Raw genomic sequence first — 19,589 nt, forward strand, 5'->3', positions numbered from 1 at the left:
CTATAGTGTACAGTGTGGTTAATTAGTAATTATCATTAACTTTAATTTTTGGTTAACCATAATAGTCTAATGATAAGACACGTGTCAATTGATATATCATATCTAGTACAAGAAAAATAATATTACCTGACGATAAATTCGGATGCGTAGTTTTTGAGAAAATTGAGATAAACTAAATTTTATTGTGTTATAAAAATACGTCGTTGGTTGTCAATCTAATGTAGTTAAACCATACCAAATTACTTGGCGAAACAACCTTGTTTTGAGGGCCTAAGCCACTCCAACGCCATCTGTTAGCGAATGGCTGAACTTCGTCCAGTCTAGCCAGAAACACGTGGTCAGCATTCTGCGTCGCCGTGTTCCTAACAGGCGTACCAGGAATTTTCTAGACCTAATCTAATGCAGTTATAGCTTTTATTTAGCTAGAATGGATTATTTATTAATGTACCGCATGTGAAACATACCTACCGTTAACTATCTATCTATGGTTGTTTAATTTCTTCTGTTGAGACGCATACAACTTGTAAACAACATTGATTACAGAATTTTTATAGATGAACTTCAAGTCTTCTTCTTCTCTTCTTTGCAGCTATTGTGCAAGATCAAAAGACCATTCGAACAGTACGGTAGATGCAACAACCACTGCAAGTACTACAACAACGGGAGCCCCTACACCGCCTCCGCATGTGCCTTGCAGTTGTGGTGTGTTCCTCACTGGGCAGTTTGTGAAAGGAAAACAGCCTCATGACGACCCGATCCTCAGTCACGTCCACGACAACTTGAAGTTTCCCTGCAACGGCCTCGGGAACAAGTTGTGCACCAACAAATGTTTGGAAATGGTAAGTGAATCTACAATAGTGATTGTTCTAACATAAGAGTCATAAGCTGGTTCTGTTCTGAGTTAACATATCAAGCAGAACTACTGAGTAGACAGAGCAGCTTGACGTTGTGCATGAAGCAGTGGTGGCACAAGAGCCGGTCTTTGTGGTACACTATTTGTGAATTTACAAGTACTCGAACACTCGTAATACCTAGGCCCTTCTCTTTGCTTCTTATTGCTTCTCTGAGTCATTGCGCACAGCGGAGATGGAGTAAGCCGTGAGTCAACAGGATGTGACCCACCGACTCACTCTGCTCAGTGCATTGTAGACAGCATCTTCAGAACACTGGCGCATTTGTCTACGTTTTACTTTCAAGGCCTCCATTTTTCTTTCTCATTTCTTTCTATTTATTTACCTGAGATGAGTATATCTAGCAAAGAGAAAGCAGACTTTGGTAAATGAACTTCGAAGCCATCTTTCGCGAGGTAGTAGTGCACATTTAAAGTGTTAATATTAGAAACTGGGAGAGCGCAATAACCTGAAATAACTTAGAAAAAGCGTCTTAAAGTTTCCGACTCGCCACATATATGATACGGCGCATAAATTTATGAAGTGACGGCGTGGCAGAGTGAAGAGCATCTACGACTCACGTGCGAATGGTCTCGGTTTCGATTTCCGCTCGAGTCTTTTTTTTTTTTGCTTTAACCAATAAAGTAGCTATTTGCAACTACAAGTAAAATATTAATTCACAATATGTTTATAATGTATAAAACAATAGAAATGTTCACACCAGTTGTAAAACCTTTCAATGTTCCACGTTAACTAGCAATAAAATGTAACCTACTCCGTAAATTTATTGATATCACGAGTTATATTATGGTTACAACAGTCGTTATGAAAAAAAATGTTCTTGACACTTCGTGTCTGTGTCTGTGGACAGTGCAAATTGCAAGGGGGATGAGGGATAAATCCCCTTTGGATATAGCATACATCCAGTATTCCCAGTAGTGATATCAATATATATTTTCGGAATAGGTTACATTTTGTTGCTAGTTAACATGGAAAAGTTTTACAACTGATTTGAACATTTCTGTTGTACTATGCTTTATAAACATATGATGAACTAATATTTTCTTGTATTTACAAATGACTACTTTATAGAAAAAGCAAAGAAAGCTGACTCAAGCGGAATCGAACCCGAGACCCTTTGAACGTAAGTCAAAGATGCTCCTCACTCTGCCACGCAATCACTTAGTAACTTTACGCGTCGTATCATATATGCGACGAGTCACTTTTTCTAGGCTATTTCAGGCTATTGCGCTCTCCTAGTTTCCAATATTAACACTTTAAATATGCACTAGTGCCCCGCGAAAGATGGCCCCGAAGTTCATTTACCAAAGTCTGCTTTCTCCTTGTATGTGAAAGAACTTCAGGCACTTTTGGATATTGATATTTGTAATTGTAATAATAGCAATAGGACTTAATACTTGGCTCTCGAGACACAACCTGTGCGTTTTTAGGGAAGTTGACTACTAAAAAAAAAAAAAAAAAAAAAACCCTTTTGAATCACCTCTAATATATGAATTATATTTAAAAAAAAAATTGAATGTGAGTAATTATCACGGCCAAATGAAATTACTTTTGGTAATTCGTTAGGCCCCAATCCCAATTGGGATGTTATCATATCGCTTTCATTATAATGCATATCCTAAAAGGGGAGTACGGTCTGAATTTTTGCGAAAAATTGAGTATCTCAAGAGCCATTCAACTTAAGGAGCTGAAATTCAGCATATTTCACTGCCTTGTTTTATTGCAAGTGTGAACTTTTTGGTCAGTAGGGAGAGGAAGGCGTGAAACATGGTCAGAGTTGATTATGATGGGTTTTTGTGACTGGTGGGTCAGAGTGGGTTATGGTGGGTGGTGAGACGGAGTGGGTCATGGTAAGTTGTGGGTCAATGTGTCATGGGTCAAGGTTTCATTGATTCACGCCATCTCTGGCGCAAAGTAGAATGGAAATGCATTCTCTGACATCATAAATAAAGCAGTTGAAAATGTTTGTTTTGAAAATGTTGAAAATATATCGTAAATTGGGTGAAAACTAAACAAAACAAGTATCATCATCATCACCATTATCATAGACAGTGATGATTTCAGATTTCCCCGGGGTGGGCTTTCAATATACGAGGAGTGAAAGTAGTACTGCAAAATACTTGTAGCCCACGTTGACTATTATCTTAAATATACCTCGGGGGAATTTTGTAGCTCCAGCGGGAGCAAATTTCCTTGTCGGGAGCGGGAGCAAGTCACCCCCGGAAATCTCTGGTCGTAGGTATTCTGCCATGACTGGTAAGTAATCTTCCGCAAACTGAGAGGCTTCCATGTAGAGGTACTATCTTTATTCTTTCTTGCTCTTTCTTTCTATCTCAGTTTATCATTTAATTTTGACGTAAGAATTTTCTGTTTTAATATCGTCTGTCAATTCTAGTCTCTTTCGCCTCTCCTCCTTTTTTCTTCTACCCCTCCTACTGCAATTACGTCCCTCAGGATACAATTCCTTCTCAAACAAAATCCCAACCAGTTTCTCTTCTGAATTACATGTTAAATTCTTCTCCCCCCCCTAGCACTCCTAATATTTCTCTTCAATTAAGTTATTTTTCAGTTCTTCTTCACACCCGCATTTTGAAAGTCTCCAGTGCAGACAACCTTTGCTTATGACTGCCAACGCTATCTATAGGTTCCACGTATCTACAAGTTACAATTGCTGTTTATAGGTAGGTGGCTATACATTGTATTGAGGTATTAAATTTCGTATATTCTTTTCTCTGTTTTATCTACATTTTTAGGTTCTAGATTAGGGTCAACTTGTCCTATTCCTGATTGTGGTTCTAATTACAAACATTCCTTGAGGAAGATATGGAATTCTCATATTAAATAGCTTGACCATTTATATTGCTTGAAGGTACGTGGTTTCCAACAAGCTCATTTAAGCTGAACGTACTACTGATGTGGGCTCCTATCTATGTCGGAACTTAAAATCTTGTGTCATAAAAGATCACTTCCTCGAACTGTTATAGTTCAGTGATCGAGTGCTGACATCTTCTGAGTTGGTTACCTGGTTGAATCACAGTTCTTTCCAAGTAAGCTTTGTGATGAACAAATATCATGTGTGGGGTTTTTCTCAGGGTTCTCCTATTTCCTCACACTTTCTTAATTTGGCCATTGTCATAATCATGTCAACCTTAGCCTCGGAAAACAATTGTAGAATGTTGAAATAAGAAAAAAGATCACCTCCTATAGCTTAGTTGTCTGGATTGGATTTCAGTCTCGCTTTCAGCACCGTGGCTGTATGAGACGTGGACCTACAGTTTATGATGCAATCCGAACCAGTGTAAGCGTTCAAAATTTCGAAGATCTCCCATTGGAAAACGAACCTGGGACCAAGTGCACCAAAGGCTCACGTGCTAGCCACTACACCAGTAAGGTGGTCACCTCCAATACAAGAGGACTGTATTTGCCCTCAAGAAACTTTGATAATACGTCTCCATGGCCAAGCAGCTAATACGCATGTTTTCTTGCCTGTGGTCTCGGGTTCGATTCCCAGTGGGGAGCTTACCTTAGGCACAGCCCCGTGTTTAACGCTAGGTATCATATCGACGTGGAATCGGGGAACTGGCAGGATGGTGGCTGGAGACAGTTCAAAACAAGGGATTATACGTTGGGTGTTAAACAACTGCTTTCATTGTAGTCAAATAAATATAGGCATGTCGTGAACAAGAATATTGTAAGAGCTATGACTCTACCTACTACTTAATGTTGATCTGTCTCTAAAGTATCCAAATGTTAGTAGTTTATATCTAGACTTGATTAATATATATTAAATTTGATTTCGCAGTCGAATCACATTAAAGATAATGAAATAATGTTTGTTTTTCCTTTCAGATCGTAAAGCACCTTCCTAGTAGTTCTAAAATAATTTGTAATGCAATAGATCATGATATCTACAGAAAGAAGGTAAGTGTTTTTATCATAGGTTAAGGATTGGTCAGTTTAACACTGAGTCTTATTTAAACAAAATGTATCATGGTCCTGGCCATGTTTGACATTTTACGAAATGGCGAGTTTTTTTTATTAATTAAAGTTCCGGACTAAAGATTTCTCAGTCATTTTTTTTTCTCTTTTTAACAAAATATTTCAGAAAAACGTTGAACAGTATTTTTTAAAAATATTGAGTACACGTCAAACATCAAAATAAAAAAAAAAGTTGTTTTTTTATTTCTTGTTCTTAAATTTTATTGCTTATTTGTGTTCAAAATAAAATAAAATATTTTTGAAAAACATGCTTTCTTTTTTTAAAAAAATAATACAAGAATAAAGTTAATCATACTAAAAACATAAACATAATTTTGTCTCCAAGAAAATTATTTTTTTAAATATATAAAATCCATTTATACATGACTGAAAAGTAAAACGTGGGAGGACTACATATTAGGCCTATACTACACTAGAATTAAAGGATTTATAACTTGATTGTATGTGAGACTGCTTTTCTTTTTAATCAGGCGTAAATTGAAAATATTTTGAAAGGGAATTTCTTGAAAATAGATTTTTTACTTTTTAGTAGATTTGTTTTATTGTTTTTTTAAACAGAAAAGTATGTTTTCTGGATCAAAGATCCAATATATTTCAGGCAAAAATTTTCTTAGGCCTTATATCTGGAGAACTACATATAGTGAAGCCAAACCCAAACTATCCCTTAACTCAGAATGATGTGCTTATTCCGTAAAAAAAAAAAAAAAAAGGAAAACTCGATTTAGGGACCGTTTAAAAATTTTGTGGCCCCTGATCCAAAAATTAATTATTGGCCAAGATACCAATCTTTTGATCCATTTTTTGGATCATTCCTAAAATTCTTGTTAAAAATATTTTATTTTATTTTATTTCTAGTTTTTAGTCATAAATAAATGCATTTTTATTATTTTTCTGCAGAGTATTTTTTACTTTTTGTTTAAGATGTTTTCACATTTAATCAGTCTATTGTAGAGATGCAAGGGCTCGGAAAAAAACCCGGCTTTTTTGGAAAAAAAACTCGGTTTTTTCTGCTTTGCTTTTTTGCTTGGGAAATTTTGGGCTTTTTTCAAAATACTGCTTTAAATTGATAAAACAAACTTTGTATCGCTTCTCTATAACACAAAAAGTCATTTAATTAGTGGTTGATGCTGATAATAATATAAAACATCGAAAATAAACTATGAATTTCGAAAAAATATTTCAAACAATTTTTCTTCAACATATTTACATTATGAATTCCACAGGATTAACCAATGTATATAATAAGAATTTTTAACCTCCTATATACAAAAGCAAGCAGAGTTGGCAAGAACCGTGGTTGTTTTTGAAAATGCCAAAAACACGTTTTTTGGGGGATGTTTAAACCAGGCTTTTTTGATTTAGATTTTTTGCTTTATGTATTTATATTACATATTCACAGAAATAAGTTTGTTTCGACTTGATGTTATTATGCAACAGCGGGGTTATGCCGGAAGAAGTCCCATAAGCTTAAAGAAGTGCGGTCAGTAAATTTCTTAAGTTGAGAATCTCCCGCCCTAGCCATCGGGAAAATCCCGTCATTACTTGAAATGTAAGACAATAAGGGAAAATCCTGTTATTGCTTTGCATGTAAAATTTAAAAGTCAACGTACCATAATCAGTACGCTAAAGCTGAGGTATTAAATTACAAATTTAGTACGTACATATCATTGAAAGTCCAATCCAAGCTAATGTTGGAAGCTACGTAGGCAATCGATAAATTTTGCCAATTTATATCAATATATTTAAGCAATCTTGGCTTCTTTATAAAACAACACGCATTTAGGCATGCAGAAATATATAAGTTGGTTTGTTTCGTATATTTAGGCTTAACATCCTTACGAAATACCGAGGTTATCAAGGAGAAGACTTTCGCTTAAACTGACATCCGAACCGCTACTTGGGTTACGCATGAAAGAAGGTTTGTGGTTCGACCGAGAATTGAACATGGGACACCTTGATTAAAAGGTGAAAGGGAAATAAAACTATTGCAGGTGGTTTGATATTTGGAAACGTCACCATGAAGTTCACACGATTCGCATTTTTCATTCTTTTTATTTTTGTGGTTTAAACCAGTTATTAAAAAAAAAGTTGGTGTAAACCAGCCAACCCTAAAAGTAAACACTTCTTTTTAAAGAATACACAAATAACTAGCAGAATAGTATGTAGTATTTTTACTTCAAAATATTCCATACCCTCTTTTTGAAACAAAATAAAATTAAAATAAAACATAAGAGAAATACTTAGATTTATATGATACACTTAAAGGCCGCACATCTAGAGCTTTTGGTTCTGTATATTCTAGAAATTCTACAGTTAAGTTTTATAGAACCACCATCACAGTTTACCCAATCCTCAAGTTTTCTGAATTTTTAATAAGAGGGATTCAACATATCATTACGGAACTCCCCCCCCCCCCCAAAAAAAAAGACTACGGAATATATTTAAGTTAAGCTAAATACAACTGCACAACAAACATGACTGAGTGATTAGCTTTTGCGCTTCTATCGGGAAGTCCGGGATTCAACCAGCATTCGACCATTCTGACAAAGCTTTTTTTCTTCATTCCATCTGTGAATGTAGAAATAGTGCGTGTACTGTGAGTTGGGCGACTTCCTTCTTTATTGTTTTTAAATCGTTATTATTACTAATTACCAGCAGTGACGGTTTTGCGAAGGTTAGGGGGCGGTCTTTCGGACTGAAGCCCGTTCCCCAAAGTTACGGAATGTCTGCTAGAAACGAAATATCTATTATTTATGCCTTTACTCATAAACTTTAAGCTCCCGTCAAATAAAAATTACGAATGTTTAAAAAAACTAAACATTAGTAAGAAACCCTTCCCAAAATACTTTTCTAAATCCGCCACTGATTCTCAGTATAAAATGATTTTAAAGTTGTATCCGGAAGATTATTGCTAAACGTATAAACGAAACGAAATATTATTATGCCTGTACTCATAAACTTCAAGCACTTCCCAAATAAAATTAGGACTTTTTAGGAAACGAACCAATCAGAAAAACCCATCCTAAAGTACTTTTCTAAATCCGCTACTGATTATTTGTATAAATTGGTATTCAAGGTTGTGTCCGGAAAATTATTGCTAAATCACTTCACAGCTACAGTATAACAGAAATGTGGAAGTACGGTTTGACGGGTATATTGAAAAACGTACGCTTTGAAGGATAAATAGAAAAACGGGCAAGTTTAACTTTTGCGCTAGAAGCTAGAGTACTAAAAGCTCTTAGAAATGAAACACGGATGACGAACTAGAGAAGAAAAAAGATCTCGATAACTCAAAAGTTAAAATAAAGTTAAATAGCCTCTAAAATTACCCTCAAATACTACATTCTTCATGTTAGCTTTAATTCGTAAAACATGTGCTCCATCCATCTTGATGGTGAATTTCAGAGCGAAATATCAGATTCAGGTCATGGAATTCTTATCTAACTATAGAATATACTATAAGAAAGCTATTTAGATAGAAAAATCATGAAGTTGAAAAAAGCCAAAATTTCCAAAATTCTCGTTTTTTTTTCAAAAAAGCCGGCTTTTTATGTGAAAAAAACCATCGATTCAAAAAAGCCGGCTTTTTTGCATCTCTAGTCTATTGTGTTTCGATAATCTGAAACGTAAATTACGAAGATCTCCTGGGAGTTATACTGTACATGACAACTCCAAAGCATTTTGGTTGCATAACGGAATAGGATTCATATATAGACAAGAGCTTTCCTTAAGTTATCTCCTCTAAGTATAAAATCAGTGAAATATACAATAATCTCAAACAATTGCAAAAGAAAATGAAAACATATTAATAATATCCATGATTTCTGCAACTTGTTATTCCATCACTGTTATTTTGAAAATTCCACATAAAAATAGCTGTGATTTACCACAGAAATTATGCTTAGTAAATGGTGATTCTGAGCCTTCATTCTCACTTTCTTGATACGCGGTGGCTCAGTGGTAGAGCGTTCACCTCCGGTGCTTGGGGTCCCTGGTTCGATCCCAGATCGCGCCGTGTGGGCTTTGTGGTGGACAAACACCGTGATCGTGGGTTTTTCGGGGTTATCCCGTTTCCTCACACTTTCTGCATTCCACCATTTCATTCATTTCTCATAATCACCGTCTTCTTTAGCCTAACCGGCATATTCGTGGGACGTAAAACTTAAAGATTTCATTTTCACTTCCTTGATAGGTTGGCTAAGCCTTTCCGTCATATTTGTTATTCCTATGATGAATACAATGCTGGAGTCTATAACGACTGAAGAGTACGCTTATGTCAGTTTGCAGTGATTATTTCAAGGAGGAATTTAAAATGTTTCTCAAAAAGGAAAATGCTGCTGGTCCAAGCATTGTCGTTTACTTGTATACAAGGTGATACCTAAAATTTCCCAGAAAACTTACCTTAAACCCTAATTTCCATCGTGACTTTCAAAGTAACCACCTCGAGCTTGTAAACAACGATTCCAACAATTTTCTATTGTTGGAAATACTGCTGGAAATTCGCAGACTGTGGCATGCCCAGGAATTGTTTCAATTCCATCTGGCTTCTTTGAGGGAGTTAAAGCGCCCCCTTTCAATTGGAATTGCATTTTAGGAAAGCATTAGAAAACGCAATGGACTAGGTCGGACGAGTAGAGTGGCTGGAAGCAGTAGTAATGTTGTGTTTTGATAGAAGTCCACAACTAAGAACCAACTTTACTGTAATTCCTTTAATGTTTAGCCCATAATTTAGAATGTGTTGATATGTTCTTATAACAGTCAAACTCTATACACATACTCTATGCACATACTTTCGTGATTATTTCTGGAGTTGTGCATTATAATAATCAACCTAAATGTCTGTCACCACCCAAAGACCCATGACCATTTTTGAAACCCATAAACATTCAATGATTCTTGTTTGGCTTAATACATACTTGTTCACGAAAAGCTTCCTTGAGCATTTTGCGGGTTTCAACTAGTTTTCTTCAGCTTGAAACAAAACTTAATATAGACTCTTTGCTCCTTTTGTCAACTATTTCGTACTTCGAAGAGACAGAAGAACACGGTGTAACGAAACTAACAAAAGCTAAGAAACGTGTGGAATAAGAACAATAGTGCAATTCAGCTGATTACCAGTTGAAGCACCTACTAATAGGCAACTAGCTGCGAAAGTACGTACTGTTACTGACTTGAGCCAACATCCTTGGTTTGGGAGAAATATTAAAATCCTCGGAAATTTTGAACATAAGAAAACATTAAGCTATGAAAAAAGAGACCATAGTAGCTATTTAATAAGCTACCCTCTTTATGATAGTGCTTCATACGTACATAAAGCTTTGAATTCAGATTGAGCTACTAAATGAAATATACACTCATTTTATTTTACAAGATACCGATGCCTCGTATTTCATCTACCTAGTCTTGGAAAAACTTATTTTTCTTCTAAATCAGGTAGAATCAGAATAGTTATTAATCGACTCTTTTAAAAAAGAGAAAGTATTCAATATATATATGTTATGGTATAATCACGCACCAATATATTGAATATAGGTATACCGACTGTGATTCTTCTTCTTTTCTTTTTGTTTGTTTGAAAGAGTATACCTACATGGTAGTCCCATGTAAATTTCTTTAGGCTCTGACGGTAATCCTTGGAGCTAGGCTATAAAACACCTCAACGGATGCTGCGTTAATTATGGCAAAGTAACATGCTTATAGGCAACCATACATTCTCTAGTGTTATTATGATTGCATAACATAACAGGGGTTCTACTACAACGTTTCGGAACATTTTCATAGTACAATATATTATCTGTGGTTCGGAACAGTGTGTGCATTCCCTCTCTCACTAAGCTGAAATGTAGTTAATTAATGCAGTAGACTCTCGATTATCCGGCTCGCAAATTCCGAGCTTCATGTTATCCGGCCTAGTTGAATAAACAAACACACAAAGAACTCCGTAATAAAATGAGGATTTTTTGGGAAAAAATATACTCGAATTTAATCTGTTTAAATCATATTATTAATTTTTCAAAGAATTAGCCCTACATTAATATTTTGTTTATTTTAAAATTGCCCTACACTGGTTTCTCAACCTGTAGCACGAGTATCACTGTTGGTACGTGAACAGCTGTTGAGTATACGTGCGACTCATAGCGGTAGCCTACACCAATGGAAAAGGTTGAGAACACCTGGTGTAGATAACTTTCCTGGAATTAAGTTAGACATTATTAACTTTATTTTAAAACGTATACAATATTTTTATTCTTGGTGTTATTTTTTCTGTAGTGCGAGTTTCAAAACGCACAGTACAGTACATAACAAAACATTTATAAAGTGCTGGGCTGTAGTAGGATGTCAGAAAATATGAATAAAAGCTGCTTTTGGTCAGGGGTAAAAGTGGATCTGAAAAGGTAGGGGCACGCATGACGTCACATAATCTCCCGTGCCTATCTTTGCCCATTGTAATTTCTAGGAAGTGGGGGACGCCATGGATATTTTCTGAAGTGGGGGAACGACGTTACCCCACTTTTACCCTTGGTTTTGATATTAAAAGTGTGTTTTTAATGGTATAAGTAGGGCAAGAAATCTAGCTTATTCAGCTTTTATGTTATCCATCCTGCCCTTCCGCCCCATTAGGCAGAATAATCGATAGTTTACTGTAATTAAGTTAGACTTATGAATTGCAGTTCCTAGTAAAGCACACTACCACATAGTTCAATTACATAGAGTAATAGCATTTTCTCTTTTTGTTTTTCAGGCCTATTTATTTATCAAGAATTGTAATCCAAAATGGATCTACACAAATTTATCGGCAGGAAAAGAATACTGTTGCAAGGACAATAAACCAATCAAGTGTTCGTTGATGCATCCGCCTAAATGAATTTAAAAAAAAACAATATATAATTAATTTATTTATTAACACTGATGTTCTACGTTTTGTTTGTGAACAGTGTTGTGCTATGATTCACAAGGTTCAATAATTGTGATTCTGATATGATATATATATACATGAATCATAAAGTCCAAAAGACTTCTTTGAACAACCACTAGATGGTGTTCAAATCAAATCACCGCAACTTACATAAATATAGTATAATACGATAATATAGTGCATAGACTATTTTAAAAGTGCAGAAAAAGGAATAGCTAGTTATTTTTTTATATACAAATTTACGAGTGAAGAGTATATTTAATAAGATAACTGTACATTACTAGTAAACAAATAACACGCATTAATATTCATATTTCTGATTTGGTTCTTTTCATATCATAAATATGTTCTTTTGAACGTAAATTTAGCTATATATGCTACAACATACTGGTGCTAGCATAAAACCACAAAAAGTGTTTCTCTATATCAAACAATAAAAGTATTCCAGTATTAATTGTATTTACATACAAATAAATGCGATTAGTGAAATATGAAAACTTCTAAAAACCTATAATAACTAACATTTATTTATTCTTCTTTTTGTGTGTGAACTGAGCTGAAGATTTTTATCATATCTGGATAAAGAAAAGTAAATAAGAGGTATTTCTTTAAGAAATATAAGGTTCCTTATGTTACTTAATTTTAAATTCTTGTTCATTTTGAAAATAAATCTGAAATGTGTTATGTTTGTGCTATTCTAATGTACTGTTGTGTACTAAATAAAATATTTATCAATATCTAAAATACTTACTTGATTAGACTAGAATTCCTTACTTTGATGTAATTGGAAAAATATAAATTGGTTGCTTTCCCCTTGTTAGTACCAAAAATAATTAAGAATGTTTGCTCCTCTATCGATAATAATTGTGGTGCTACACAAATAGAGGAATGGTTGTAAATGATAAGCAGAGGTGGATCTAGCCTGACGCCGAGGGGGGAGGAGGAGAGGCCCCCAGTTTTTGAGTGACAAAAATAATTTAAGTTTTGTTTATATATTTTTGAAAGTTTATAGTAAACCCATGATATACCTATCATAGGCTGGATTGTGATTGGTTCCCCAGGTCTAGATCCGTCACTGAGAATAAAGAGTTAAAATAAGTAGCAGTGTCACGTACACCACGTCAAGGAGTTTGGTTTATATGACGTGATATTTCCTTAATTAATATTGACACCGGAAGTGGTAGTACAATTATACCACTTCTGGTTTTATTAGAACGATTACAGCAGAAATACAATATATTATTGGGACACTTAATTGATTGCAGAAAACAGGTTTTCTCTATCTATTTCAGTTTTTACTATACAGTGATCACCATAAAAACTAGAAGTGATTGCTTTTCTGCCGCTTTTTTGTTTTATAGAGAGTTTAAAGTTTAGACGGAATATATTTTTTAAATGTTTAATTGATTGCACAAAACATTTCTCGCTATGGTACTACTGTATTTACTCTATAACGATCGCTGTTTAAACAGTAAGTGGTTGCTTTCCTAACACTTTTGGATCTATTAGAGAGAAAAAAAAAATTTTTTTAGACGCTTAATTAAGTCAGAACAACTCTTCTCGGTATATGTTACACTTTTTACTCTATAATGATCAACGTTAAAACCGATAATGATTTTTCGGTTAAATGTCATTCCGGTTTTTGTAGAGAAATTAGATTGTAGATAGAATATATTGTTGAGACACTTAATTGACTACAGGAAACCGCTTCCCGTTATCTATTACCGCTGTTATTATGTGGTGATCAACGTTGAAACAGGATATGGTTGATTACTGCAACTTCCGCTTTCAATAGGTGGTTAAAACACGCTTCTCGTTATATCTTACCATTTTAGCTCTATGTTGATTAATATTAAAACCGGAAGTTAAACTGGATTTTTACCAATTCCAGTTTTAGTACGGAGTTATGGTCGGAGATAAAATGTATTCTCTGGCCATTAATCGGTTCCAGAAATTCGATTTTGTTAGCAACTGAGCCAGCAACTTAGAAACTGCACTGCTTCGATTTAATAATTTCAAAATAATACAGGAGCCGTAACAATAGGACTAGTATTTGTGTAACCACATGTTACTTGCAGTGCTAACATTAAATAAATAAATGTAAATAACTAGAGTTTCAGATTTTAATCTATAGCATACGGCGAGCCGAAGTCAAGGACACAACATGTATGTGAAATAAAAGTGAAGTTAGGAAAGAATGCGAAACGAAAATTTTACGGACAAAAATAGTTTTATGTTTCTTTGAATAAAGAATACGAAACAGACTTATAGAAAAATGTATGAATTCACCTCTACACTTAAAAAATAAATAAATAAATAAAAAACTGATTCAGCAATAAATTTCCTTAAGCACTTGCAGTGAAGTCTGTTATTTAGAGTTAAAATGGACATAAGAGGGTACATTCAAACCACATTTAAGACAATATTTCAGGGTACATTTCGCAAAACAATTACAATTTTCATGAATAACTCCAAAAAAGAAAAATCTCTCGCTTGCTTCTATTTTTCATGGTGTCACTAGTTTAAAATACAGTAGCATCTGTCTTCGTTTACCGAACATTGGTTCTACAGAAAATGCTCAGTTTATATAAAGGGGCAGCATAAGGAGTAACCAATAGTCCACGATTCCATGGACAGAATACTAATTACATAGGTGTTCAAACAGGTATTACTGCATCATAATCATTCACCAATCAGAAAACCAGTGGCAGCTACAGAAGAGGGAAATCATATCGGCAATGGCAGTGAAACCGTATTTCCTTCCCCTACCTACAATATTCCCTGACTTTAGGGGCTTTATAGTGAGTTTTCATACACCACGCGACGGAGTTTGGTTTATATAGCATGATATTTTCTCACTTTTGAAACCGAAATGATGGTAGATTTCTACCATTTCCGGTTTTTGTAAAGAAATTATTGTGGAGACGCTATATATTCTTGCAAGTCTTAAATGATTACAGAAAACCACTTCTTGCTATTTACTAAAATTTTTATTCTATACCGATCAACGTTAAAACCAGAAATGGTTGATTTCGGACACTTCTGTTTTGAATAGAGGGTTAATAGAGAAGTTGGTATCTATTCTTAGAACGTTAAATCGAATTCAAAACATTACCTTTTACCTTCTTGCTACCTCTTATCATTTTTGCCCTATGTAAATCAATGTTGAAAACGGAAGTTGTAATCGATTCCTATCACTTCCGGTTTTAATAGAGATTTGAGGATTGAAATTAAATATCTTCTTGGGACATATAATTAATTATAGGAAATCATTTCTCGGTACCCCCTTTCCGCTTTTGTTCTAAAGTGATAAACGTAAAACCCGGAAATGGTTTATTTCTACCACTTCCGGTTTAAATATCACTTCCATTAACGAATTAGATTCCTACTTTTAGTGACACGTTAAGTAGTTCTTGATAGTTTTTATTCCCCGAACACACGCTTTTTTGTCCCCTGGACGGACGAACTGGGTAAATATGTTTACAAAGGAGCTTTGGTGAACCAAAACCTTAAAAAAAGAACCACCCATAGGCATAAAATGGTAATAAGAGAAATAAAGAGAAGTGATAACACGATGAATAGGGAGAAGGGTTTCAACTTGAATCAAATTTAAAGTTCTAGTAAATTTACAATCATATTTTTTTCTTTCTTCATTGAAAATAAAAGGTACTAATTACGGTCGCTGCACTATGGCTTTATCGACCACGCCACCAGAAGTTGTTTTGTGCATAGATCGTTTTTATATATTAACGGCTTACACATTTTACAGTAAAACTGCACTAAAAGTTGGTACGGCCAACCTGATTCCCTGTTAACAAATAGTTTTACCTTTAATACTTAATATTATTTAAATCCACGTTTGTTGTTGCACTGGATGAATTGTCACAAAGCAGATATAAAATAAATTCACATAAAAATAAAATTACCAAAAATCTTGAAGGATTCCATGCAAAATCTGATTCCAAAAACTTAATTGATTTCAGGTAAGTCACCCGACGCTATGTTGGTTACAATCGCCACCATCACTCTACAACAATTACTTATTCTATTGTAACTGATGATAATGCAATAAGTTTCCTTTGAAACGTCAATTAAAATTTAAAAAATAATAATAATAATAAAAAAATAGAATACCAAAAGTTTAATCAATTTAATTGCACATATCTATTATCTGGAATGTATAATTGAATGTAATATTAATAATGTACTTGCTTCTGTGGAAGTTATAACTCATTTTTCATATACTGTATACATTTCTTTGCGTGGGGTGAGGCTAAGGAAAAGCAAAATATACGAAGTGTATTCAAAACAAGACAAATTTTTAAACAGCAAGCCAAGAGTTGCAGATGATGTACTCCGGCTATTATACACACCTAGCGGTATATCTTGGTAAAAGATTTTTCATTGGGTTCCGACCTATGTGTTAGTCGTCGAGTAACAACTGATTGAGTGATATCCCGCACAAGCTGCTCCTGAAATTAGTGGAAAACGAGCAATAAAGAAGTTACACGAACAACACTTCTGCAGATTTTTTGTAAAACTGAGAAAAACTTTCTCAGAAACATTCCTCAGATAACTGCATGACCCGAACGCAGTGCTATGATTGGTTTAACCGTTTTAAGGACGGCAGAAGTTCAGTAGCCGAAGATCCTAGGATTGAACTTCTGTTGTGTACAACGCATTCTATTCTGCGGACTTGACGCCGGTAGATGTTTTATATTTACCAAACTTACGACCACTTTGAAAGGTCATCGTTTGAACTCTATACAGAACATTCAAGAAAATACAACAAGAATACTGCCGTCCTAAGCGAAAAGACCTTAACTCCACATTTTTCGCACATCGAGATATTGGTATGGGAATGTTCGTAGTACAATTCTGCATCTATCTAAAGTGAAATTGACGTGGTTTGATCAATAGGTAGGGGGTAATGACGTCATGAGTGTTTACCTTATATTCAAAACTGTAACTGAAAGTAAGCAAAAAAGACCTTAAGTGGCAATTCATAAGCAAAAATATTTAACTGTATTACCACACAAATTTTAGATCGTGAAAATACATTTAATAAAGCTTTACTGAAATACAACAAATTTGAACGTACAGCCTAAGCCAAAACGCGTTTTGCTTATTTTCTCGAAAGTATGTGAAATGGGGATAAAGCCTTTTCGCTTAGCAGGGTAAAATACTGCACGACATACAGTGGCGTCGGAACTATTTTTCAGCTGGGGGGGGGCAAACTGCTATCTTGAAAATAGACACGGGAATGTAACATAGATAAGATAAGATAATACGAATATATGCTTGTAATGTAACAATAATTTGATTTGATTGGACAATAATAATAATAATAATAATAATAATAATAATAATAATAATAATAATAATAATAATATAATGAAGCTGTAAACAGTTTCGTGAGAGTGAAATTTCCATCTATTAGAGGCATCTTAGTTTACATCTTTAGATTAATTAATCCCGTGTCAGTTTGTGCTGGATTTTGGTGTGGTGCAGAAATTTTCAACCACTGAAATCAGAATTAAAAACATATAAAATTGTAAAATTTGTACTGCTCACAATGACTGTTTGTAAATACAAATTTTACCATTTTATATACTGGTACATATTTTTAACTGTATTTGGACATGGTCACACGGACACTATTAAAGAATCTTAAAGCTACTTAAATCACTTGGAAACGAGGAAATTAAAATTATATTTTTTGAAAATCCAGTTCTGGTGTTGCAGTACACTGTAATATTAGAAATTGCTATTTAGAACTACAAACTTTGTAGCACTTTGTAGTAGAAAGTAAGTTGTACATTATAAAGCAGGCTACATAATTAAGTAAAAAATAAGAAAATATATTTTTTCTACCTACTTGACTTCGAACCAGAAATGGAAAAATGGAATTTTGACTAAAGACTTCATAAAATTTGTATAGAAAATTCAATTACACTAATTATCCAGAGTTATTTGTATTTTTTACTACACTTACGTCAGTATATCTAGTTTGTTATTGCATTCACCTCTCTTCCTAATCTCATTTTATTCACTTCACACTAATAAAGTACGACACAATTAATAAGAAATAATTCAAGTTTATATTGATTTTTAAGTGCTATTTTGTAATTTAAATAATTGGTTATAATACGCATAATATTTTCACTTACGTAATTCTACATTCATTTCTTTTCAAAATTGACCAATAGTAGTTTTTCTTTCGCTTGTCTTTGATACGAATTCTTTTGCAATGGTGTTTAAGCCTGGTCGCTACACATATGCAAAAACAGTAGATGAGCCAATCTTTCCTGCGTCATGAACGTAATCAAATATGTCTTTAGACGACGCAAATAGCTGAGTGATCTTTCGCAAATGCTCAAAAAGCTGGCATACTGAGAACGAAAGTCCCCAGACGAACAACTTGGTCGAGAAGGCTGTGAGCAGTTGGGGTTTCAGCACTAATAGTTTTTAATATTCTGATGGTCGTCAGCGATTCAGTCGTCATCAAACTAGGTGGAAGCAGCCTGAGCTGAGCTTATAATCTATCCAGGTTAAAATCCGACGGGTGAACTCCTAATTCCTGCTTCAAATATTCTCTTGAGAGAGGCCCACCAGCACATATAGCTCCTTCAGAAAGTATCTTCTAGAGTTTTATGAGTTGTTTGAGGCCTGGCTGATTGAAACGACGCTGCACTTCATTCAACAAATAGGGTAGGGTAGGGTTCTAGAAGAATTATCAGTCTGCTCCAACCTAATTGGTGTTCTGTTTGATCTAGATGAAGTGGGCAATTTTAAGTGTAGTCTGTCTGCATTTCCCTTTGCTTCCTTATAGATGTTTTCAAATGCACTGTCCGTTCGTGGGTTTCTTAGAGTATCCTCTAGATAGAATCGCTGCTGCTCTTTTAGCTCCAGAAGCAGGATCCTCTGAATTTTGAAGCCCTTTCGCCAGTTGTCCGCAAGGTACAAAAGCACGTATACAGATTATCAGAAAAAATAATCCGGATTTGTTCATTGTTTTCACAAAAAATATTCCGGATTTGTTCATTCTTTTCAAATACCTTTTTAGAATTACTTTTTTGACCATCATCTGGACCACTTGTATTACTGATGATTTTTTCAACGTGATTTGAATTCGTTTGTAGCAGATTGAAATCTGATTAGATATTTTCGCCTAACACACCAGCGAGTAGGACAAACAGGCAGCAAATGTTTAGGATTACTTTCGTTGATAGTTTTACAGAGTTCAAGAACAATGTTGGCGTGCGTATGTTGTCTATCGTTTTGGAGAATCCAGGTTGATGTTTCAAACGTCTTTCACTATGGCCCGCACGTGACACAAAGATTCGCATTTTCGTGCTACTTCCTGCAATGGAAGATCTAACGCGTGATTATTGCAATGAATGTATACAGCTTTCGGATGTTGAGTCGAAGTTATCTTCTGCACACCATTCACTCGTCCTGACATGATAGCTGCACCATCATGACACTGTTCGCGTATATTTTCTGCATTCAGGTTAGTTTCGTTAGAATAACTTTGGTCGTGACTTCTGTTTCCGATTTTGCGCCATGTGGGGTGATCATTTCCATAAATATTTTGTTGGGTTTGATGAATCAGAGTCAATACAGTGCACACAGAGACAATTGTTTTTACTTTGAAATATCAGTCGTGGAGTCGGCTATGATTGTATAAAATGGAGACTCTTTAGCTTCTGCTACCAAGTCTCTCTATATTTCATGTTCCATAATCTTTAAAATTTCATTCT

The 19,589-nt window shown here is 34.6% G+C and overlaps 1 protein-coding gene across 1 annotated transcript in view; it reads left to right on the plus strand.

Moving 5' to 3' along the window:
* The window catches only part of Fcp3C (Follicle cell protein 3C), a 31,842-nt gene extending 19,279 nt beyond the window's left edge, over positions 1–12,563 (plus strand). Inside the window, exons 3-5 of the mRNA XM_081769948.1 lie at positions 590–839; positions 4,761–4,832; positions 11,653–12,563. Coding sequence (XP_081626074.1) covers positions 590–839; positions 4,761–4,832; positions 11,653–11,775 — 445 coding nt within the window. The 3' untranslated portion in view covers positions 11,776–12,563. The remainder of the gene's footprint in view (positions 1–589; positions 840–4,760; positions 4,833–11,652) is intronic.
* The last annotated feature ends 7,026 nt before the right edge of the window (positions 12,564–19,589 follow it).

The sequence above is a fragment of the Thermobia domestica genome, chromosome 8, assembly GCF_964235325.1.
Source record: "Thermobia domestica chromosome 8, izTheDome1.hap1.1, whole genome shotgun sequence".
In the NCBI taxonomy this organism is placed as follows: Eukaryota; Metazoa; Arthropoda; class Insecta; order Zygentoma; family Lepismatidae; genus Thermobia; species Thermobia domestica.